Source organism: Perca flavescens, chromosome 3 (assembly GCF_004354835.1).
Source record: "Perca flavescens isolate YP-PL-M2 chromosome 3, PFLA_1.0, whole genome shotgun sequence".
Lineage (NCBI taxonomy): Eukaryota > Metazoa > Chordata > Actinopteri > Perciformes > Percidae > Perca > Perca flavescens.
Window position 1 is genome coordinate 39,318,448 of NC_041333.1, and position 25,428 is coordinate 39,343,875.

The following is a 25,428-nucleotide window of genomic DNA, read 5'->3' on the forward strand; positions in this document are numbered from 1 at the left end:
TAATAAAAAAAATACCTTGTTTTCTCTCAGGGCGTTACGAGTCCTACGCCGGCCTGGGCACAGCGGAGGATTGTGGGATTCTGCACGGCTGCGAGAACGGCAGGTGTATTCGTGTTGCCGAGGGCTACACCTGTGACTGTTACCAAGGATACGAACTGGACATGACCTCCATGACGTGTATAGGTACGGACAGGAGACCCCTGCTCGGACTCCCCGCAGATATATCTATTCAAAATGACCTCATTCAAAGTGTGTGTGCGTCTGTGTGTATCTGTGTGTCTGTGCTATTGTGTGTGTGTGTCTCTGTGTATGCGTGTGTGTGTGTGTGTGTGTGTGTGTGTGTGTGTGTGTGCACGTGTGTGTGTGTATGTGTATCTGTGTGTGTCTCTGTCTGTCTGTCTTTCTTTGCGCTTGTGTGTTTGGATGTGTGTGTGTGTGTGCGTGTATGCGTGTGTGTGTCTCTATGTACGTGTGTATGTGTTTGTGTGTGTGTGTGGTTGTGTGTGTGTGTGTGTGTGTGTGTGTGTGTCTCTGTCTATCTGTGCGCTTGTGTGTGTGTGTGTGTGTGTCTCTGTGTATGCGTGTTTGCGTGTGTGTGTGTGTATGCGCGCATGCGTGTGTGTGTCTGTCTGTCTGTCTTTGCGCTTGTGTGTGTGTCTCTATGTATGCTTGTGTGTGTGTGTGTGTGTGTGTGTGTGTGTGTGTGTATGCGCGCATGCGTGTGTGTGTCTGTCTGTCTGTCTTTGCGCTTGTGTGTGTGTGTATCTGTGTCTGTCTATCTTTCTGTGCGCTTGTGTGTGTGTCTCTGTGTATGCTTGTGTGTGTGTGTGTGTGTGTGTGTGTGTGTGTGTGTGTGTGTGTGTGTGTGTGTGTGTGTGTACGTGTATCTGTGTGTGTCTGTCTGTCTTTCTTTGCGCTTGTGTGTTTGGGTGTGTGTGTGTGTGTGCGTGTGTGCGTACCTGTGTGTGTGTCTCTATGTACGGTGTATGTGTTTGTGTGTGTGTGTGTGTCTCTCTGCCTATCTGTGCGCTTGCGCTTGTGTGTGTGTGTGTGTGTGTGTGTGTGTGTGTGTGTGTGTGTGTCTGTCTGTCTGTGCGCTTGTGTGTGTGTCTCTGTGAATGCTTGTGTGTGTGTGTGTGTGTGTGTGTGTGTGTGTTTTCAGATATAAACGAGTGTGAGGACAGCGTCAGCGTGGGCTTCCCGTGTGTGAACGCTCGTTGCGTGAACACGGAGGGCTCGTTCCGCTGCGTCTGCCGGAGAGGATACGTCATGTCCCGAAGACCCAACCACTGTGTGGCTGCGTAGACCGGACCGGGCTCGATCGGACCAGTACCAACTGGTCTCGGGATGCACAACGGCGGACTGGGCCAGACTAGATTAGACCAAACCGGTTTGGGCTTTAACATAACGGGTCTCTGTCGATTAAAGACCAACTTAACAACCCCGTTTTAGCTTCTACAACTTCTCCGTGTCTTTGCAATAACGACTCGATTTCTGTGTATGTGTCGGTAATTAACGTGATATTGTGTCTCAAAAACATCGCAAGATTTTTTGGTATTTAAAGGATGGAATTTCTTTGTTTTCTTTGGAAAACACTTCAGATTAAGCCCAGGTTCAATTGAGAGTGTAAAGAAGTGACTGCACATGATCAACCAGCTCAAAATGTTCAGAAATTAAGTATTTATTTCCGTTTATTTTAAAGCTTTATATTAGTGGTTTTGTCCCAGACTTGCTGTTGCACCAGTACATTCCTTAAAACCACACAAACACTGCTTTACCTGACTTATCAGGTTAATCAGGCTAATGATAATGTTCTAACTAATCTAGGTCACTCTACTCTACGTGGACTGCAACTAACAGTTACGACCTAATATTAAAGGTGTTGTAGGTAAGACTGTGAGGATCCAGGACTCAACATCAACAACTTCTCAGTCCCTCCCACCCTTTCCGCTAAAGCCCAAAACGGTCTCCTAAGCCCCTCCCCCAACAAGGGAGAATGAATGCGTGTGCATGAGCAGGGAGCGTTGGATTTTTGCAAATCGCACTACAGGCTGTAGGTGGTGCCAAAGGAGCCAGATTTTTTTTTAAGTACCTGCTTCATGTAGTTCTACTGGAACATAGGGTCAGTTAAGGCCTATATAAAAGAGACTTCAGATACAGTATTAGGGGACCACTAAGGTCTATATAAAAGAGACTTCAGATACAGTATTAGGGGACCACTAAGGTCTATATAAAAGAGACTTCAGATACAGTATTAGGGGACCACTAAGGTCTATATAAAAGAGACTTCAGATACAGTATTAGGGGACCACTAAGGCCTATATAAAAGAGACTTCAGATACAGTATTAGGGGACCACTAAGGCCTATATAAAAGAGACTTCAGATACAGTATTAGGGGACCACTAAGGCCTATATAAAAGAGACTTCAGATACAGTATTAGGGGACCACTAAGGCCTATATAAAAGAGACTTCAGATACAGTATTAGGGGACCACTAAGGTCTACATAAAAGCATCCAAAGAGCACCATCTCATGGGACCTTTAACACTAAATCGAGTTTTGAGTTAGTAAATTATCCGTACCGCCACTTTTTTACACCGTCAGTTGGTCCGGTCTGTTGTTAGCAGCCACGTTGTGACCGGTAGATCAAGTGTGATCAGTATCTTCCCAGTCTAAACCAGTCTAAACCAGTGTGGCACCAGTGGTTTAAACCAGGCTACCTCCAGCCAGCCAGCCCACTGGCAACCACGCTGGGCCAACGTTCATCTTTGTTTCTGATGATGACTCTATCTGGATGTTTGTTGTATAGTAAAGTCCGGTAAGTTTTATGATTGTAAAACAGATGTTTTGAGACATGTGAAGTTGTGAAGTAGAAAAAGTTGTGTGTCGTTGCTTTTTTTAGGAAACTAACCAGACTGCAGAGAAACGCTGAGCTCAGATCAGTTTGAAAACAACTTTTTAACTCGATAGAAAACAGTTGGAACGACAGGTTCACTTTTTTACACCAATGTGTTCAATAAAACTAAGATTTGAAAGGATTTATCTGTAAAAATTGAGAGATTGTGACATTCTACTTAAAAATAATTAGCTTACAGGGCCGTAGCTACTTCAATACCGAGGTTAAAGAGTTGTTGAATTATAAATTCTGGCTGTTAGATACTTGGCTAATAAACACCCTAAATGTATCGGCTAGCGATAGCCAGCCCTGTTAGACTTTAATCTCCTGCTAAAGTGGTTCCTACCAGGGCTTTAAATAACTTTTTTAATTACCAACCAACATGGCTAGTACATTTTTAAAGTTACTAGCCAATCATACTTTTCACTAGCCACATATATGTTTGATTTAGTTTTTTCCCTAACTAACTTTACTTTAATCTTAGCTCCTCTGGTTTGTTTTGCGCCGTTCAGTTCATGATTGATACCACACACGCTAGGCACATATCCACGGGTTATACAAAACGTTACAAACAAAGTGTTCACGGGAAATGTAGGATTAGCACTACAAGCAGTGTTGCCAGAAAAAGATTACGTTTTCAAGCCAAACAATCAAAACAATGGCCACATTTCTTGGGGGGACAACAGACCAATCTGGAAAAATGTTTTGCAGCCTGCTGATTCAGACAGAAGCAGAGTTATTTGCTTCATTCGCCAGTGGCCAAATTGGCTAATAACTTAACAATGTTACGCTTTTGGCGGGTTGGCAGGTGTCAATTTAAAGCCCCGATACCCAGCCCTGTTAAATACAGACTTTAAACTCCTTCTAAAGTGGTTAAAGGTGCCCTGCCACACATATTTCATGACTTTGTGGTAATGTCTGAAGTTCTACCATGGACTCTGTAAAAAAAATTTGTGGAAAAAAAATGCCTTGGTTACCTTGTTTCAAGCCATTCTAGCGTGGTATAGGAAGCCTGCAGGAAGACTCGGCTCGATTTGTGCCAGTTGTCATTAATATTCAACAAGCTAAGCTGTTTGAATCTGATTGGCTAGCAGCTAGCCAATGAGAACCTGGCTGTCAGCATCCTCCACCATCCCAACTGGGCGAGCTCATGAATAGTAATGAGCTCAGGCAACATGATGTCAGACTGACCAGCTTTTGTAATTGGTATGGCAGGGCACCTTTAAAGCTTCCCCAAAATACCCGAAACAACACGAGGACGGTGTTGGCCTTGTAATAATGATGAATGAATTAGGATTTACTGTGATTAGTTGATATTTTCACCCATTACAGATGTGGTTTTACAAAAACGTTTGTTACTTTGACCGGATAAACGAGAGCTTATTTTTGTGAGTTTTTGTAAGTTTTCAGGTGAAAAGGTATTACAGCACGTACATTTTATATAATCTGAGAGTTTTATAATCAACACTGTCTGCGTGAGAGATAATTAACACGATGATTTATCTTTTTGTTAAACCAAATTAGGCAAACGACAACGAATAAATCGTTGGGATAAATCCGGTGATATTCTATATTTTTCTCATCAACAAATCTCACATGCAGATCAAAACCAAAAATGTTTTTTTTTTTTTTTCTACAAACAAGTCATTCATAAAAGAGCTCCATTGTTGTTAAGAGCCGAGACTTTCCTCCCCACGAAAAATACCCCTAGAAGTGGTTTGTTCCAGCATCATTCTGACCTATATTTAGGTTTCTAGCGGCGGCGCTAGAAACCTAAAGCTAATAGCTAATATTTCTGACAGTAGTAAAGCAGGAAGTAAGGTGAGGAAGTAGAATGGCGCCAGATGTCCTGGTTAAGCTTAATTTATGCTCGCTGCGGGCAATTTTATAGGTGCATACCAACAAAAATTGGAGTCCACCAACTGAGGAAAATACACAATGGGGAATTAAATTCCACAAGGAGGTTGGACACTTTTAAGAAATGTTCAGTCTGGCATCTTGAGATAGAGAAAATTTGGAGCCGTTCCCTAAACGACCGACCAATCAGCATTGGTTTTGAGACGGGTTTAGGTGTGACGCAACGAGAACCGTCTATCACCAACATAGGTGGTGATAGACAGATGGTTTATCCAATCAGCTAACCAGGATTTTCAGACAGCGGTAGCCCTAATTCTGTTAGCCGCTCGCTAATGCTTTTTTCTCTTGGATCCTTCTTTTGGAATATGGCCCGGGAACCTGAAATGGGGTCTTTTATTCCTAAATTCTCGTTATACAAACGGCATTTATCTTCTACCGACATGTTGCTTGCTTGCTGAGCTAACGAGCTATGCTTGGCCTGCAGCAGCAGGGGTAGCCTGGGTTGTGGTTGTATTTTCATACGCTTCGTTGATCTGATTGGTTGATTTGGCCCATCTATCACCAACTATAGGTGGTGATAGACAGATGGTTTATCCAATCAGCTAACCAGGATTTTCGCCCCTTTCCAAAAGTTCTCCAATGGAAAGTTCCCAGAGGGATATGCCGAGCAAATGCGAAGCAATCCATCTGGCGGAGTCAGGTTACTGGTATAGAGCGCTAAATGTGGATTCATCCACCGCTGAAAATAGTTCCCAACAAATGCACTATTTCCTCCTGTTGGTTTGACAAAAAAACTACAGTGAGCAGTTATTAAAAATATGCATCTACACATGAGATTTGTTGATGAGGAAAAATATAGAATAAGTTTGATTTCTACATTTGATTATTTACCTTCTGTTCACTTTTAGAAATACTAAATGTGTTGATGAATACTGACTCATGTCTGTACTTTTATGTGTCGGCAGACGCAGATTTCTCTTCTGAATGTACTGAAAGCTGCAATCAGTCATAGCGTGTATATAATAATTCACATTCCTCCACAATAATCCTGTTATATTTTTACTTTCTAACATGCTGAAGATGACGAACCTTCACCTAACGTGTGATGTATAACATGCACTGTATCTGCCGGAGAGTTTGTGTTCACGCGGGATATTTTGTACGTTGTTTAAGATTTTATTCTCTGGTTTGTTTTTTGAATTGTTCTTTTTAATGGTTTAATGAATCACTTTTTTATCATTGTTTGTTTGACAAGAAATGAAAATATATTTGCACACACTTTTATTGAAACCTGAGTTTGGTTGTTGGTTGAGTCTGTCTGTCTGTCTGGAGTGAAAGACGGAGAGGATGTGAGGATGTGACCCTGTCCCGTTCTTCTTTACCTAAACCCAACTGTCCCGTTCTTCTTTACCTAAACCCAACTGTCCCGTTCTTCTTTTCCTAAACCCAACTGTCCCGTTCTTCTTTATCTAAACCCAACTGTCCCGTTCTTCTTTATCTAAACCCAACTGTCCCGTTCTTCTTTTCCTAAACCCAACTGTCCCGTTCTTCTTTACCTAAACCCAACTGTCCCGTTCTTCTTTACCTAAACCCAACTGTCCTGTTCTTCTTTTCCTAAACCCAACTGTCCCGTTCTTCTTTACCTAAACCCAACTGTCCCGTTCTTCTTTACCTAAACCCAATTGTCCCGTTCTTCTTCACCTAAACCCAACTGTCCCGTTCTTCTTTATCTAAACCCAACTGTCCCGTTCTTCTTCACCTAAACCCAACTGTCCCGTTCTTCTTTATCTAAACCCAACTGTCCCGTTCTTCTTTTCCTAAACCCAACTGTCCCGTTCTTCTTTACCTAAACCCAACTGTCCCGTTCTTCTTTTCCTAAACCCAACTGTCCCGTTCTTCTTTACCTAAACCCAACTGTCCCGTTCTTCTTTACCTAAACCCAATTGTCCCGTTCTTCTTCACCTAAACCCAACTGTCCCGTTCTTCTTTATCTAAACCCAACTGTCCCGTTCTTCTTTACCTAAACCCAACTGTCCCGTTCTTCTTTACCTAAACCCAACTGTCCCGTTCTTCTTTTCCTAAACCCAACTGTTCCATTCTTGTCCCGCGTGTCATGTAAACGTACTTTTTCCTAAACCTAACTGCGTCAAAAGTGACGCCAGTAGTCCAGACTAAGCTTGTTTAGATAAAGTCTGTTTAGATCTGAGGCTAAAGGAGACTTTTAGCGTCAATAACAACGCCAAAGGCACCTGACCAAGCGTCCGTATGTTACTCGATGGGAGTGAGAATGTGTTAACCGAATTACCGTAAATGAATCAACTTATATTTTGATATAACTACAGATGAAGTTTTTTTTTGCCCTGATTTCAGTCTTTCCTTTTCATAATAACATACACATGAAGATATTTGTTTTTTGTTTTCACTGAACAACCTGTAATAAATTCAATTCAATCAGGAGAGACTTCGTTGCAGATATGCAAACATTTATTTGTAAGTTACAAGTGCAAAGTAAGAACATACATAAACTTTGGACTTAGACTCCATTGTAGAAGGGGTATATATATATTTTTGAGGTTTAGAGAAAAACCAAACATATCCCTCAATGGAGTCTAGACACTGGTGGTGGTGACTAAAAACCCGTAGACCGGACGAAAAAGCCAACAGTATGTGGAGTCTCCTTTTGGTGGGTGCAAATGTTCCACCAAAACAAGTTCCTTCCTGAGACTATTTAGCAGAGCCACCATGGCTGCGTCCGGAGCTTAGCACCGCCCAAGACCGTTGTGATTGGGGATTTTTTTCTCCTCTCCCAGAATGCATCTGTGGTGTAGCCAGACCTTGCTCCATATGTCAATGCGAGACTATCTGGAACTAAGCTCTCAGCACAGAAGACTTTTTTTTTTTTTTTTTTTTTTTTTCATCAATAACCAGTTCACAGATTTTGTTCTCTTAACATCAGTCAGTTTGTCGCCTGCTGGGAATCTCCATTAGCATGTGGCTAACCAGCTAGCATTGCGTACTGAGTCTTACCTGAGTCATCTCCTCTGGTGACACTCGCGTGCTAATCATCTGGAATCCTCCAGCTGGCTCCATAACCTTAATGCCTGCACTGTTTATCTGTTTATGTAGATCCTGGCCTGTAAGCCACTTTCTATAACAGGACACACACACACACACACACGGGCAGCATTAATAGGATTACAGAGGTTCAACCAGTACTGAGGCTGAAACTGTGAGCCAGCGGAATATCAGCTTTCACTTTTAAACACAGACAAGCTTTACAAACTGCCACCGCGGATCTGTCAAATTATTACATGATAAGACGGGAGCGTGCCTATGTTCTCACAGCCCGATGTTCCCACATATCTAAGATTTTATTTCAAAATTAGGCCCTATGTTCCCACATTTACTTTTTCATAAATTTTTATCAGATTGTATCCCTGTTTCTCCCAATTTGGTAGCCAATTACACTCAACCTATTATCCAGTAGTAATGGACTACAGATGGAATGTAGCCCTAACCCTAACCCTAACATAGGGCCTAATTTTAAGAGAAATCTTAAAAATGTGGGAACATAGGGGCTTATTTTCAGTGAAAAACAAATTCTTAGAAATGTGGGACCATAGGGCTGTGGGAACAAAGGCTGCTCCCGATAAGACAACATTTCTGCATCTTTTTACATCTTAAAATAACTAATAGCTTCAGGCCACTACTATAGCTACATGCTAACGCCAGAGAAAGCTGTTATGTTGGCTGCCAATGTTAATTTCTTCCACCAATTTGTGAAAATAAATTGAAAGTAGCTTTCCTTGGTAGGCTAACTAAAGTTTTTCTAACATTTTTGAATTCTTTTCCCTTTTGGATAGTTCATATTTCTAAGGATCTTGTAAGATTTATGATGAATAGAGGCACGGTTGGCTCTTTTGTTCTTATTTGCTGATGATTTAAACAAGAGCTTGTGTGATGTTTTAGGACTGTGGAGGTTCCGCAGAGAGCTGAGGTCCTGTGAGTTGGCTCAGAGCGGCTGTGACCCAGATCCGACCCAGGTGAGTAGGTCAGCTTGTGTGAAAATGCCGTCGGGGGGATTTCACGGTGTGAATCCAGATTTACTCCGTTTATCTCAAGATATTTTTACTCTGATTATCTCGCCGCAGTCGAGGATCACTTCTCTGCTTCACTGATAGAATGTCTCGACGTGTTTTTTATGCTATTATCTGTCGAAGGACAATGACAGGGTCAGCCCTATGTTCCCACATTTCTAAGATTTTTCTTAAAATTAGGCCCTATGTTCCCACAGCCCTATGTTCCCACAGCCCTATGTTCCCACAGCCCTATGGTCCCACAGCCCTATGGTCCCACAGCCCTATGGTCCCACAGCCCAATGTTCCCACAGCCCTATGTTCCCACAGCCCTATGGTCCCACAGCCCTATGGTCCCACAGCCCTATGGTCCCACAGCCCAATGTTCCCACAGCCCTATGGTCCCACAGCCCTATGGTCCCACAGCCCAATGTTCCCACAGCCCTATGGTCCCACAGCCCAATGTTCCCACAGCCCTATGTTCCCACAGCCCAATGTTCCCACAGCCCTATGGTCCCACAGCCCAATGTTCCCACAGCCCAATGTTCCCACATTTCTAGGACATTTTCAAAATTAGGTCTTGTGTTCCCACATTTCCCTTCAATTTAAGCCCTATCCTCCCACAACATTATTTAGGGTTAGGGGGATACAATCTGATACAAAGTAACAAAAAAGTAAATGTGGGAACTAGGGGCTAATTTTGAAAGTAGTCTTAGAAATATGGGACCGTAGGGCTGCGGCAGGATCATAGGCACGCTCCTGACATGACATACTTTAAAATCTCTTCAAAGCCCCCAGACCCCTTTTTGACAAAATGTTATTTTACCTCGCAACAACCCCAGCAATAGTTAAAACTGGGCTTTTTCCGAAGTTAGTTTTTGCCGCTTTTTTCAAAGTTGTTGTTGTTTTTCTGTTTTGAGAGTTTTAGTTGCCTTTTTCAAGGTTTTTTAGATACTTTTTCCCGATGTTTTTGTCATCTTTTTTTGGCAATTTTTGTCGCCTTTTTTAGTTTTTTGCAAAGTTTTTGTAGCTTTTTCCAACATTTGTCGACTTTTGACATTTTGTCTCTTTTAGTCGCTTTTTTTAAGATCCATGCAGTAGATATGAGTAGCATGCACCCCCCCTCCCCCCATTTTAAACCCAAAGTTACGCCCTTGCAACGGTGGCTTATGGGGAAAATCCTTTTTCCTTCGGTTCGTAACTAACTTACGTTTTGTCGGAGCTGAACGTTTCCTGACAAATCTGGATTCTCGTTCCCAAACACCATTTCAATTTAAACAAACCGCTTTTTATGTCAGCTGACGTCAAAAAAACATTTCCGTTTGTTTTCCTGCTGTGTGGACATGGTGGCGTGGTGGCTGTTAACAGTTCTCAAAATGACTTTTCCATCAGACGCGTGAGTAGAGATGTTGCAGTAGCGATGTGATTGGTCAATGGTTTAACACGTCTCTCACAGACAGACAGACAGACAGACAGACAGACAGACAGAGTTATTCAACTCTTATGGAACAGCAAATGTAGGTGAGACTGATGTAAGCTGCATGTACTGAGGGTGAGATTATAAAACTATGTGTGTGTGTCTGCATGTGTGTGTGTGACTATCAGGTGTTAATCCTCAGCTCTCCCAGTGTCCTGAACCTGACTCCAAACCAAAACATTATTTTCACATATTTCATTTTCATTTTAAGAAACGCGACTGAACTTAAAGATGGAAATCAATGTGACTGTGTTATTGTGTGACTGCGTTATTGTGCGTTACAAAACAACCCAAACTCACTAGCCAATGGAGGACTCCCATGTTCTGCGAGGTAAGATGAGTGCAGTGCGCTCCTGATCTCTGAGAAACATTAGAAATAAAAAGCTTGTTTTTCTCCAGATAACAGAAATAAAGACGATAATTGCAGACGTGGCCGGTCTTTGCTTTTGCAAACTAATTGGCATCCGATTTAGTGTTAAATTTAAAATACATTTTTCCATAAAAAAGACAGTTGCAAGGGAGTCCTTGGCAACGGCTCGGGTTCGAGTCCGACCGCTGACCATTATCTGCGTGCCATCCCCTGCCTCCTTCTCCCCCCTTTCCTCTCTCTTTGTACTCTCTAATAACAACTTTAAAAGAGCCCCAAAATGTCATCTTTAAACAAAGAGACATTGGCAAATACATTCACAAATGTATCATTATTTCAGAAATATGTGATATTATAGCTTGAATTGTAAACTGTTTAATACTGTAAATACATTTTATTATACATTAGCTCAAATTAGTGAAAGATTAGTGTGAAAAGAGTCCAAACACACACACACACACACACACACACACACACACACACACACACACACACACACACACACACACACACACTCTCTCAGGCGTCAGTGAAGTTGAACCTGTGAGAGGTTTCCCTGAAGCAGCTTATCAGAACTTTGCGGGTCTCCCTTTAATTGATAATGACGCCGTGGCCTACATCTGTCACTGCCCAGATCAATAGACATGATTAAGGGAAAGAAGAAGGCAATCCCCTGTTCAGAACGGGTCGGTGCTGCGTGCTGATTGGCTGATCCTCTCGGGACTCCGCCCCCCCCCCTCTCAGATTAGACAGATAAATAAGTGTGCGGACACCTCCAGCCTCAGATCTGGACCCAGCTTTCCCTCCAGGGTCAGAGTTCAAAGGAACTTTTTCAGTGGACCTTGATCAGAAAAAAACTCTATTTTTTTTTACCCACTGAAAGCCGAGAGTGTGAACGCACCACCGAAGCAGTTCTTTTTATTGCTTTTTGTTGGATTTTTTGGAAGCTGATTTGGGATCTGGTTCAGGATGGAGCTGTCGGACTTCTGTCTGACAGACGACTATCACTTCATCAGGCCACACCGGTGAGAAACTACCTCCACTCTTTATTTAAGGGGAGACTCTTACTTATACCATATACTCATCTCTATATCTCTGTTTATATACTGTCTGTGTTTATATAAGGGTGTTCATTGTGTAAATATGTTTGTTTTATTACTATTATTATTAAAACTAATTCTACTTTTTCTATTTCTTATACGTTATGTATATTTGTTCTCCTATACGTCTACCGTGTTATTCTGATGTCCGTAAAGTTTTTTTCTTTTGAGCTGCTGTAGTACAAGAATGTCCCCAGTGTGGGATTAATAAAGATGAAACATGTCCCCCCCTCAATAATATAGGTAGATATGTCCCCCTCCAAAAATATGATTGGTTTTATGAGATTTTTGTTTGTCGCTTTTCACGAACTTATTGTATTTTTTTCCGACCTTAATTTTTCAACGTTTGCCTTTTTTTCAGCGTTTTTATGAAATTGTGGGGGAAAAAAGCAACAAAAAAATGTCAAAAGGCGAAAATGTTTATCATGTTTATTTAGTCAAATACAGTTGACTGTCAGAAAAAAATAAAGTCAGCGAAGAAGTTTTGGTAGCCGTCATAGAAAATGCGCCCCCCAAAAAAGCAACAGAAGCGCTGGAAAAAGTGGCAAAAATATCACAGAAAGCTCCAAAATCGTTCGATAAAGTAACAAAAAACTCGATAAAAGTGACAAAAACTTGGGCTGAAATTTTTCATGAACCCAAATTGATATGCGGGCCGGATCAAAATCTATGAGGGGCCAGGATTTGGCCCGCGGGCCTTGAGTTTGACACGTGATGTCAATAAAGGAGAGACACTACACGACTATGCTGCTTCCATAGCAGGTCGTCAAGTCGTCAGACTGTTGGAGGAAAAAATATACATAATAATTATAATATCGAAATTTTGTTGACGCTGTGAACGTTTTAGTTTTTTTTTATTTCAAACTGGGCTTTTTCCGAAGTTTGATTTTGTCGCTTTTATTAACGTTTTTGTTGCCTTTTATTTGAATTTATTTCAAGGTTTTTGTCGCTTTTTTTTGTCCCGGGACCTCCCTAAATAGTTGGAGATCTCAATTTCAATTCATTCCAACGCTTTTGATGGTTTTTTTACGTAAAAAAAAAAATTTAATTTAACATATAACTAACGCATTTAACATTTTTCGGGTTTTTTTTTCCACTTTTCGCCCATCCGAACAAGTGAAACCCCGTAAACGTTGAACTCTGAGATGTATAGCTGCTGATCTGTTTCATCTCGCTCTCTTCTTCCTCCTCAGCCTCTTGGACTCCTCCTCTTCCTCCTCCTCCTCCTCTTCCTCCTCCGGCCCCACTGATGTAGCTCAGTCTCCGGCCTCCTTCCTCCACACCTTCCCCCCCCTCAGCCCCTCCCACCGGGCCTTCCTCCTCCCCAGCCCTGCCTCCTCTTCCTCCTCCTCTTCCTCCTCCTACAGCCCTCTCCACGGCGCCCCGGAGCCCGACTCCCCGACAGGATATAGTTCCAGCGGCGGAAGCGTCCGAGGCTGCGCCGCGGTGCCGGAGGCTTCGGTGCGCTTTTCTGTCTCGCAGGCGGACTCGTATTCAGCGCAGGTGAAGAAAATTACAACTCTGACTGGCTAGTAGTCCTTACCTAGGTACTGTCAGGACACGCCCTCATACTCTGCTTCTGACTGGCTAGTAGTCCTTACCTAGGTACTGTCAGGACACGCCCTCATACTCTGCTTCAGACTGGCTAGTAGTCCTTACCTAGTTACTGTCAGGACACGCCCTCATACTCTGCTTCTGACTGGCTAGTAGTCCTTACCTAGTTACTGTCAGGGCCTCATACTCTGCTTCTGACTGGCTAGTAGTCCTTACCTAGGTACTGTCAGGGCACGCCCTCATACTCTGCTTCTGACTGGCTAGTAGTCCTTACCTAGGTACTGTCAGGGCACGCCCTCATACTCTGCTTCTGACTGGCTAGTAGTCCTTACCTAGCTACTGAGCATGTGCGACTCCCAACAAAGAAGGAACAGAAGTGAGATGTCTCACTCTGTAGCTAAAACAGAGAGCTCAACACACAGGGTGAAAAGAGGAGCTGCAGCAATGTGCAGTACAACAAAAATATGGTGTTTTTTGAAAATTAAACCATGTAAACCTATTCGGGTACAACCTCTAAATACAATTATGAACCTGAAAATGAGCAGAATATGAGGTCTTTAAGTAGTACTTCCGAGAAACGAACACCTGTTTCCTGGGTGAAAGTCTCGTGTTTTCTCCTCCGTGAAAAAAAACAAACATATTTTTGTCCATCATGATATTATATGTCAGTTAACACACTGCTGCACTGGGTTTATTGTTACTTGCTGTATCTCCTCTCTGCAGGTGGACTCCATCCTGAGGGGCGACTACCTGACACCCATGGGTGCCGTGGGGCCGAAGAGGCTGTGCCTGGTGTGTGGGGACTATGCCTCGGGGTATCACTACGGCGTGGCGTCCTGCGAGGCCTGCAAGGCTTTCTTCAAGAGGACCATCCAAGGTCAGAACCCCCAGCGTGTGTGTGCTGATCGTAAAGGGAATCAAACGGACAGCTGAAGTTGAAATGTCTTTAATGTCCCCGAGGGGCAATTTGGTTCACAACATGTAGCCAACGCATAAACATTAGCACAAAAAAAGCACCTAAAACCTAAAATAGTAAATAGATTAAAAACATAAATACATGTACACTACACTTAAAAAGATGACAAATATATGCTGTTAAATGGGCAGGGATGGCAGATGACCTACAGTTTATTGAGAAACCCAACAGCTGATGGTACAAATGATCTCAGGTATCTGTTAGACCGGGCACGTTTTCGGAAGGTATACCTCCTTCCTGATGGTAGGAGGCAAAACTGGGTGATGGGTGAGTCCTCTTTGTGGCTCTGGCCTCATACACAGAGCTAATGCTGTTGATGTCAGTGCCAATTAACCATTAGTTTGTGTGTTTTCAAGCCTGGTTGTATGGGGGTTGGGAGTGAGAACAGGTTGCATCGTTGTAACCGCCAGGCTACCGACAACTTCACTGAGCTCCGTGAAGCAGAAGGAAATACACCGTCTGACCCGTCCCTTTAACAGCCATAACCGATCAATACAGCAGCAGTCAGTGCATAGATTAGTGTGTGAAGCTGCGAGCTCACACATCCGCTGCGGGATTCAGGGCGGAGAAAACATGAGCTCACACGATCCATCGATCGGTGGCTCACGCCGGATCAGTGCAGCGTCTGATCTTAGTGCTGCAGTGGTGCCCTAAGGCTGATTCAGGCTTCTGCCGTGGTAACGTACGTAGGTACGTGGAACACACACACACACGCACACATGCACACACACACACACACACACACACAAACACACATGCACACACACACATACACGCACATACACGCACACACACCCACACACACACACACAAACACACATGCACACAAGCACACAAACACACACACACGCACACACACGCACACACACACACACACACAAAAAAACACACACACATAAACACACGCACACACACACACAGACATACACAAAACACATACACGCACACAGACACAACACACACATAAAACACACACACACATGCACGCACGCACACACAAATAAAAAACACACACATAAAACAAACACACACACACAAATAAAAAACACACGCACACACACAGACATACACAAAGCACACACAAAACACACATACACGCACGCAGACACCACACACACACACACACAGACATACACAAAGTACACACAAAACACATACACGCACACAGACAACACACACATAAAACACACCCATACACGCACGCACACACATACGCACACACACACACACACACACAAAAAAAAACACACAAATAAAAAACACACACACACGGACACACACACAGACATACACAAAGCACACACAAAACACACATACACGCACGCAGACACAACACACACACACATAAAACACACACAGACACATACACGCACGCAAACACACAAACACACATACACACACACACACACACACAAAAACACACACGCACATACAAATAAAAAACACACACAAATAAAAAACACACACACGCACACATACACACAGACACATAAAACACACACACATACACGCACACAGACACAACACACACACACATATAAAACACACACAGACATACACAAAGCACACACAAAACACAACGCACACAGACACAACACACACACACATAAAACACACACAGACACATACACGTACCCACACACACATACACACGCACATAAAACACACACACACAAATATAAAACACACGCACACATACACACACAGACACACTAAACACACACACACAGACACACACACACACACACAACAAAACACACACACAACAAAACACACACACACACAAACACATAAAACACACACACATACACGCACACACACAACACACACACATAAAACACACACAGACACATACATGCACGCACACACACATACACACACACACATAAAACACACACACGCACGCACACACAAATAAAAAACACACACATGCACACATATACACAGACAGACACAAAGCACACACAAAACACACATACACGCACACAGACACAACACACACACACACACACACATAAAACACACACAGACACATACATGCATGCACACACGCACACACACACAAATGAAAAACACACACACACATAAAACACACACAGACACAGAAACACACACACATACACACACACACATAAAACACACAGACACACGCACACACAAATAAAAAACACACACATGCACACATACACACACAGACAGACACAAAGCACACACAAAACACACATACACGCACACAGACACAACACACACACACACATAAAACACACACAGACACATACATGCATGCACACACGCACACACACACACAAATGAAAAACACACACACACACACACATAAAACACACACAGACACAGAAACACACACACACACAGAGTATAAACTTCCGTCCTCTTAGATAAGCTGCGCTGGGAGCTCTGCAGAACCATAAATCACCTTCTAATGTTGTGATGTCATTGTTGTTGTAGTGTTGTCATGACGCGGTGGTTTTTATTGTTGTTGTTGTTGTTGTTGTTGTTGTTGTTGTTGTTGTTGTGGTGGCGGTGGAAACTTGTGTTAGCCTGTTAGGTTTTCCTTCTGACTGAGATGTTATTCTCCTGCAGGGACTACGGATGATCATATGAGTTCATAACTAACTCTGGTACGGCTACGGAGCTGTGCATGATCCCGGTCAAATAAAATAATATATGCAATGTAGCTTCCTGTTTGTGGTTACCTAGGCAACATCGAGTACAGCTGTCCTCTGAACAACGACTGTGAGATCACCAAACGGAGGAGGAAAGCCTGTCAGGCCTGCCGCTTCCAGAAATGTCTCCAGGCTGGGATGATGAGGGAGGGTACGTCTGTCTCTCTGCCTGTCTGCCTGCCTGCCTGTCTGTCTGTCTGTCTTGTATTAACATCAGGCTGTGATTGTGGCCCTCCTCTGTGTCTTGCAGGCGTCCGTATGGACCGAGTGAGAGGAGGACGGAAGAAGTACAAGAGGCGCTCGGAGGCGGGACTGAGCTCACTCGGCCACGCTGTCGGCAGCAGTGAGTTCACGCGTGAAGACGTTCTGTCTGCATCTCGTCGGAGCGCTCGGTTATTAATCACCGCCTGTCTTTCCAGGAAACAAGGTGATCTCCCATTTGCTGCTGACAGAGCCCGCCCCTCTGGAGGCCAATCAGGACGAGTCGACGGATGACGGCAGCCTGCGGACCGTGCTGACCCTCTGTGACCTGCTGAACCGAGAGCTGCTGCTTCTGATTGGCTGGGCCAAACAGATCCCAGGTACACACTCACCTGAAGCCTTTGTCCCACACAAACGTACACAACTTCTCCCGCTGCGCTGCACGCTGTAAAGGGAACTTCACCAGATGAAGTCTTTGCTTTTGGACAGTCTCCACCAATCAGAAATGAAAAAGTTTCTTTTTTCACCAAATTACCCAAAAACAACATGGATGGTTCCCTACAACGCTCTTTACTTGTACAATTAATGATTGCATTTTCAGTGTTTTATTCAATTTTATAGCATTTGAAAAAAGAACTGCCTAAGCTTTGACATACACCAATCTCCGATTATCCATCAACGTGCGCTCCTCTAATATTAGTCAAAATAATTCATGATTTCCACTTTCTTAATTGAAAAATGACGTATAATTTCATAAGGTTTATTGGCCATGAATTCCAAAATTAAGTGTACAACTATAGTGGTTAGAAGTTGCTGGTAGTGGATAGTGAAAAAAAATGTCTCAAAAGTTGGAAAAAAAAGCGACAAAAACATTTATTTTTTTTTAAAACGTCAGAAAAAGATTATACAGATTATACAGAGCAGGGGCGTCACACTTCTCTTCACTGCGTGGCCAATCAAGGGAAAGACAAGTTTACATGTATATTTTGACTGTATTACTGCATGTCCCACATACTGTAGCTTTCTCACTAACAGTTTGGACCTCATAAAGCCCCAAAAAAGTCGGCAAAATAGTTCCTTCAAAATCAGAAAAAATCTGAATTGTCTAAAAAGCACAAAAAAACGTATTGCCGTGCATTTACATGCGCGCGTGTGTGTGTGTGTGTGTGTGTGTGTGTGTGTGTGTGTGTGTGTGTGTCCTAAACCAAACCTAAATTGATATGCAGGCCGGATCAAAATCTAGGAGGGGCCGGGTTTGGCCCTCGGGCCTCATGTTTGACACATGTGCTCTAAGGACATCTTTACGGGATGATGTCTTTTCTTCTTTACTTTTAGGTTTTCTTGCAGTTATGTTTTTTTTAAGTAAACATTTACGAGATAATAGTTACGAGATTTGATCTTTTTTTTTTCAACGTTTTCTTCGGACAATTTTTCAAAGTTTTATTCGCCTTTCTCGATTTTTTGGGGGGATTTTTTTTCACCTTTTTTATGGTTTCTTTTTTGGTGCTTTTTTTAGGCTTTTTTTTCTCTGACCCAGAACCTTCCTAGATAGTTGGAGATCTCAACCCCCCCCAATGTTGTAATAAAATGTAACGATCCACCATATTCCCACCTGCTCTGTCCCGCCCCTCTCAGGATTCTCCAGCCTCTCATTGGTGGACCAGATGTCGCTGCTGCAGAGCGGTTGGATGGAGGCGCTGCTGGTGGGCGTGGCCTGGCGCTCACAGGGCTCGGCCGGGGAGGAGCTTGTGTTCGCCGACAACCTGCGTCTGGACGCGGCTCAGTGTCGAGCCGCGGGATTGGCCGAGCTGTACGAGGCGCTGCGACACCTGGCGGCCAAATATCAGGCGATGGAGCTGAGCCCCGAGGAGGTGGTGACGCTGAAGGCCATGGCGCTCGCCAACTCTGGTACACATTCATACTAATACGGTCGCATGGTCCTAAAGGGTTGCTCATTTTACTCAAACATAACCAATAATTTCATGTATATGATGTTTATACACCATCAATTCCATAAAGAGGTGTAAAACTAGTGGTAACAACTTATGAAGTTGGCAAAAAAGAAATAACATGCAATTGGGTGATCATTAAGAAGCAACTTTATACTTTATAAACAGGTGAACCAAACCAGAGGATACCTGACACCTGCATGGTTGATGGGAAGACAATACGAGGGTTAAGATTTTTAAAAAAGATTGTTGTTTTGATTAAAACAGTGGCCCCCTTAAGTAGTACTCCCGGGACATGAACACCTGTTTCCTGGGTGAAAGTCTTGTGTTTTCTCCTTAACTTCTTCAGGACATGAACACCTGTTTCCTGGGTGAAAGTCTTGTGTTTTCTCCTTAACTTCTTCAGGACATGAACACCTGTTTCCTGGGTGAAAGTCTTGTGTTTTCTCCTTAACTTCTTCCAGGACATGAACACCTGTTTCCTGGGTGAAAGTCTTGTGTTTTCTCCTTAACTTCTCCAGGACATGAACACCTGTTTCCTGGGTGAAAGTCTTGTGTTTCATCCTTAACTTCTTCCAGGACATGAACACCTGTTTCCTGGGTGAAAGTCTTGTGTTTTCTCCTTAACTTCTTCCAGGACATGAACACCTGTTTCCTGGGTGAAAGTCTTGTGTTTTCTCCTTAACTTCTCCAGGACATGAACACCTATTTCCTGGGTGAAAGTCTTGTGTTTCATCCTTAACTTCTTCCAGGACATGAACACCTGTTTCCTGGGTGAAAGTCTTGTGTTTCATCCTTAACTTCTTCAGGACATGAACACCTGTTTCCTGGGTGAAAGTCTTGTGTTTTCTCCTTAACTTCTCCAGGACATGAACACCTGTTTCGTGGGTGAAAGTCTTGTGTTTTCTCCTTAACTTCTTCCAGGACATGAACATCTGTTTCCTGGGTGAAAGTCTTGTGTTTCCTCCTTAACTTCTTCCAGGACATGAACACCTGTTTCCTGGGTGAAAGTCTTGTGTTTTCTCCTCAACTTCTTCAGGACATGAACACCTGTTTCCTGGTTGAAAGTCTTGTGTTTTCTCCTTACCTTCTTCAGGACATGAACACCTGTTTCCTGGGTGGAAGTCTTGTGTTTTCTCCTCAACTTCTTCAGGACATGAACACCTGTTTCCTGGGTGAAAGTCTTGTGTTTTCTCCTTAACTTCTTCCAGGACATGAACACCTGTTTCCTGGGTGAAAGTCTTGTGTTTTCTCCTTAACTTCTTCCAGGACATGAACACCTGTTTCCTGGGTGAAAGTCTTGTGTTTTCTCCTTAACTTCTTCCAGGACATGAACACCTGTTTCCTGGATGAAAGTCTTGTGTTTTCTCCTTAACTTCTTCAGGACATGAACACCTGTTTCCTGGGTGAAAGTCTTGTGTTTTCTCCTCAACTTCTTCAGGACATGAACACCTGTTTCCTGGGTGAAAGTCTTGTGTTTTCTCCTTAACTTCTTCAGGACATGAACACCTGTTTCCTGGGTGGAAGTCTTGTGTTTTCTCCTCAACTTCTTCAGGACATGAACATCTGTTTCCTGGGTGAAAGTCTTGTGTTTTCTCCTTAACTTCTCCAGGACATGAACACCTGTTTCCTGTGTGAAAGTCTTGTGTTTTCTCCTTAACTTCTTCAGGACATGAACACCTGTTTCCTGGGTGAAAGTCTTGTGTTTTCTCCTTAACTTCTTCCAGGACATGAACACCTGTTTCCTGGGTGAAAGTCTTGTGTTTTCTCCTTAACTTCTTCAGGACATGAAAACCTGTTTCCCGGGTGAAAGTCTTGTTTTTTCTCCTTAAATTCTTCAGGACATGAACACCTGTTTCCCGGGTGAAAGTCTTGTGTTTTCTCCTTAACTTCTTCCAGGACATGAACACCTGTTTCCTGGGTGAAAGTCTTGTGTTTTCTCCTTAACTTCTTCAGGACATGAACACCTGTTTCCTGGGTGAAAGTCTTGTGTTTTCTCCTTAACTTCTTCCAGGACATGAACTCCACTCCCCCTCTTGAAAGCCCTGTGTTTTTTTGCACGCTCTTATACAGCAGCAGTCAACGTGTTGCCGACAGTAATAAATACATGGAATACATACACATTATAGAGCTTTACTTTTAGTAACTATATGTGTGAATGCTTCATGAGAACAGGCTATATTGGTATTTCCAAAACAGTAGCTTAGCTTCAATATAATCCTTCTAAAATATTCCTCAATTATATATTTCTATTGCTGTATTGTGTGACCTTAATGCATCTAGTAGATTTGTTCTTAAGTGGCTCGTTTGACTGATTTAAAGCTGTGGAGTTTCTCACCAACGCTGCAGGCGGGGTGAACAGTTAATGCCCCTGACACAGAAACAGCAGCATAAAAGACTGATATTGATTTACAATTAAGAGAGAGGAGAAGTTTGAGGGGGTGGGGGGCAGGGGGGGGTCTGAGTGTATTGATCCCAGAAGAAGTGGTTATTGGTATTGATCAGAGGCTGGGAGCTGGAGCATCACAGTATTGATTAGCCCCACTAACTTATTTTGGAAAAGGGGGGGGTGCTGGGTCGTCTTTGGAGCCATGTTTGGTTGTCTAATTGGGTTATTCTGAATGCCCCAAATGGGAAATCTTTTTTACACACAAACATAACAAATTGATTACATTTTATATATTAGTAATTTCCTAAAAACAGCTCTAGTTACTGCCACTGTAGTATTTCATCAAACAAGTTTTTTTTTTCTTGCAAATTCATGACAATGATCTCTGAGCATTTTTGAGTTTTTTTCCATGGAAAAAAAAAGAAAATAAAATCCATTTCATTTCTTTTTTTTTTTAAGTAAATGCACGGATATTAGTTTTCTTGGAACATTACCCCCCCTCCTCTGTATTTTTACCTACAATGGCCCTAAGATGCTGTATCAACAATGTGTAAGTCTGATAAAGACACTTCACAAATATATAGTTACATCAGTAATTTCCTAAAACAGCTGCTCATTGTACAGTAGTTTCTATTAAACAAACAGGAGGAAATAGTGCATTTGTTGGGGGACTATTTTCAGCGGCGGATTAATCCACATTTGGTGCTCTAGTGAGTATGTGTGTGTCAGCAGGACGCTGTGTGTGTGTGTGTGTGTGTGTGTGTGGGATGAGTCAGAATAAAGTAGCTTGTGTGTTTATAATGAAGGACCATGTCAACCAGAGACCCAGTGGGGCTCACTGATTGGTTCTTATGGCTCAGAGGAGGAAGAGATGGGAACGCCTTGATATAGTAGGATCAGTTGTTGGCGCTAACAGCTGCTAACGACTGATCAATAACATCTGACTGGCTCTGTACTGTCCTGTTGAAGCAGTGCATGATGGGACACTTGCAGCTGAAGTCTGGTCAGTCTCCCACTGTCTGAGCCTTGGATCAATAAAGTCTATTGATAGACTCGCTTCTGGATCCATAAACTGTTAACTCTCTGCTGTGTGTGTGTGTGTGCATGTGTGTGTTTGTGTGTCTGTTTCTGTGTGTGCAATTCAGTGTGTGCATGTGTGTGTCTGTTTCTGTGTGTGCATGTCTGTGTGTGTGTGTGTGTGTGTGTGTCTTTGTGCGTGCGTGTGTGTGCAAGCATGTGTGTGTGTCTGTGTGCATGTGTGTGTGTATGTGTGTCTGTGTTTGTGTGCACGCGTGTGTCTGTGTGTGTGTGTGTGTGTGTGTGTGTGTCTTTGTGCGTGCGTGTGTGTGCAAGCGTGTGTGTGTGTCTGTGTGCATGTGTGTGTGTGTGTGTGTGTGTGTGTGTGTGTCTGTGTTTGTGTGCACGCGTGTGTGTGTGTGTGTGTGTGTGTGTGTGTGTGTGTGTGTGTGTGTGTGTGTGTGTGGTACAAACACCCACAGGCTTGACCTTGACCTTATTTTTATCTCCCACTTGACAGTCTCGCTGACCCCAACAATCAATAGTCTTTTATTTTGAAATTGAGTCTGAGTGCAGAGAGGGTGGGGGGGTGGGGGGTGGGACACGTCTGTGAAAAATTCCCACTGATTATAGGCTTACTGGCCGGTAAGATAGTTATTAAGGTAGCCATCCACCGATTTAGTTCATCCTAAGCATTCACTGAGCCACATGTGCAGTTGCAGATTCATTTTCTGTTGATTGACTAATCGATTAATCATTGCAGCTCTGAGTAAAATACTCGTACTGTCCTAACATCCTTTCTTCGGTGTCTGTCCCTCAGATGCCGAGCCGGTGGACTGTCCGGACTCGGTGCAGCGGTTCCAGGACTGGCTCCACGAGGCCCTGCAGGACTACGAGTCGTCCCGCAGGGAGCAGCACCGGGCGGGCCGGCTGCTGATGAGCCTCCCCCTGCTGCGGCAGGCGGCCGGCCGAGCCGTGCAGGCCTTCCTGCGGCTGCACCGCCACCGCTCCGTCCCGCTGCACAAACTGCTGCTGGAGATGCTGGACGCCAAGGCCTGAACACTCTGGCGCTGCTAGACCATTTCAAATGGACGGGCCCAGGCTGGGGCCCAGGCTGGGGCCACATGCCATTTTAAGGGTACCAAATATGTTGAGTGCTACATACCACCAACCATAGGCATAATTTACACTGCTACATTTTGGTTTAAAAATCTTTTTCCTACATTTCCCCCTCTCATTCCCCCTGCTCTGGTGCCCCCCCATCTCATTCCCCCGGCTCTAGCGTTTCCACCCTCTCATTCCCCCTGCTCTGGTGTCTCCCCCTCTCATTCCCCCTGCTCCGATCCCCTAAACCGGAAACTCTTCTGACCCGTTGTGGTTGGTAATCTGCGGGGTTGTGTTTCAGTCTCAGCGGACGCAATCGGAGACCTTTGGCAACGCCGACACTGACATCAACGTTTCTCCGTCCTGATTGGGTCTTATCAGTCACGACGTCTCGTTCTCTGAGACTTAAAGCTGCTAACGTTACCATGGCAGCTACCAGCAGGGGGCGGAGTCTCCACACTGCCTCCTGTTTATGTCCAGTATAGCAGATGTTGATGAGATATGAGGTTTGGACAGAGATTAGTTCTTCTAATGGAGGTAAAATCACTTGGTGCACCGAGATCACTGTAGCAACGTAAACAACAACAGCTTTCTTGTTTCAGGTCACAATAATGCAGCCTATAACAAGCTGGAGTTGACATTTAGCAAAGCTCTTCTTCAAACTTCACAACAGAAATAAAAGGTCAGCATGGCCGGCAAAAGGCTGCCGGACAGCCCACCGACCATTTTTTATTTTTTTTTATTTTTTAAAGATTATTTTTTGGGCTTTTCCACCTTTAATCGATAGGACAGCTAGGTGAGAAAGGGGACTCAAGAGGGGGAAGACATGAAGGAAGTTGTCACAGGTCGGACTCTAACCCTGGACCTCTGCATCAAGGCATAAGCCTCTCAGTATATGTGCGCCTGCTCTACCCACTGAGCCAACCCGTCCATGGCCCACCGACCATTTTGTATTCACAATGTAAACAAATACATTCAGACTTCGTAAAAAAAAGGTGCCAGAGTGTAAAAAAAGCATCATAAATGAAGCTTGTTAATCACAAAAAGGATGATCTCTCAGGGTATATAAGCCCCAAATGTTTTTGAATACTAGAAACGTTCAGTACATTTCAAAATAAAGAATTTAAAACAAAGACAAGTTTTGGGTCTTTTGTTGTTCATCTGATATATACTGTATGTATTGATTGTTTATGAGACGTACAATAATAAAACATTTTGCTACTCTTCTACAGGATGCTCTGCCTCTTATTGGCTCATACTTGTTGCCTTGGTTGGTTGGGTTGGTTAAGTTCAGGCATGAGGATTGAGATTGGTTAAGGTTAAAACCAGGGTAAGCCAATCAGAGGCAGAGCAGGGCGGGACATGCGTTTGCCATCCTGGGAAAACGTAGATTCGCCTACATGTACACAGGAACGTAGAAATGCCAGTAGTGAATAAATTATTATTATTATTTTCATCATGACTCATGAGTTCTCGACTAGTCCCATGGTCTGCAAGCTTGCAATGTTTCCGGCTCTGAGTTTGCGGGTTGGAAAAGTTCCTATAACCTGGTATCTCGGACTGTCTCTTGAGTTGACTTGTGGAGTTGTGGTTGACTATGAAATTGTTAGTTATAAAGCTTTTGGCAGCTAAGATGGTTAGGACTAGTAGTAGCTAATGTTGCAAGAGGTTTGAGTGTGGCGCTGTTATTATTTTAGATTGAACTGTAGTAGGACTCAACTGATCTGAGATAATGATACTAGAGACTCGCGACTCGTGAGTTCATTTAAAGACTTGGTTT

At 43.4% G+C, this 25,428-nt stretch overlaps 3 protein-coding genes across 8 annotated transcripts in view; all 3 read left to right on the top strand.

Moving 5' to 3' along the window:
• The window catches only part of ltbp4 (latent transforming growth factor beta binding protein 4), a 51,797-nt gene extending 49,812 nt beyond the window's left edge, over window positions 1-1,985 (top strand). For all 6 annotated transcript variants that reach the window (XM_028574236.1, XM_028574242.1, XM_028574241.1 and 3 more), the window contains 2 exons: window positions 31-183; window positions 1,163-1,985. In XM_028574236.1, coding sequence (XP_028430037.1) covers window positions 31-183; window positions 1,163-1,305 — 296 coding nt within the window. In that variant the 3' untranslated portion in view covers window positions 1,306-1,985. The remainder of the gene's footprint in view (window positions 1-30; window positions 184-1,162) is intronic.
• LOC114553116 (zinc finger protein 271) overlaps window positions 1-25,428 on the top strand; it is a 687,947-nt gene that overhangs the window by 576,098 nt on the left and 86,421 nt on the right. The gene's annotated exons all lie outside the window — the stretch shown is intronic.
• On the top strand, window positions 13,025-23,610 carry esrrd (estrogen-related receptor delta). Its single transcript, XM_028574294.1, has 7 exons — window positions 13,025-13,277; window positions 14,052-14,205; window positions 17,023-17,139; window positions 17,239-17,331; window positions 17,408-17,569; window positions 18,825-19,097; window positions 23,365-23,610. Exons 2-7 carry the CDS (start codon window positions 14,088-14,090, stop codon window positions 23,601-23,603), a joined length of 1,002 nt encoding a protein of 333 aa, XP_028430095.1. The 5' UTR covers window positions 13,025-13,277; window positions 14,052-14,087; the 3' UTR covers window positions 23,604-23,610.

What these genes read in the sequence shown, in the direction of transcription:
- esrrd (XM_028574294.1), top strand. Translation starts at nt 14,088, where the DNA reads ATGGGTGCCGTGGGGCCGAAGAGGCTGTGCCTGGTGTGTGGGGACTAT. An exon ending in CTTCAAGAGGACCATCCAAG is followed by an intron (nt 14,206 to 17,022) that starts GTCAGAACCCCC and finishes GTGGTTACCTAG; the next exon opens with GCAACATCGAGTACAGCTGT. An exon ending in CTGGGCCAAACAGATCCCAG is followed by an intron (nt 17,570 to 18,824) that starts GTACACACTCAC and finishes CGCCCCTCTCAG; the next exon opens with GATTCTCCAGCCTCTCATTG.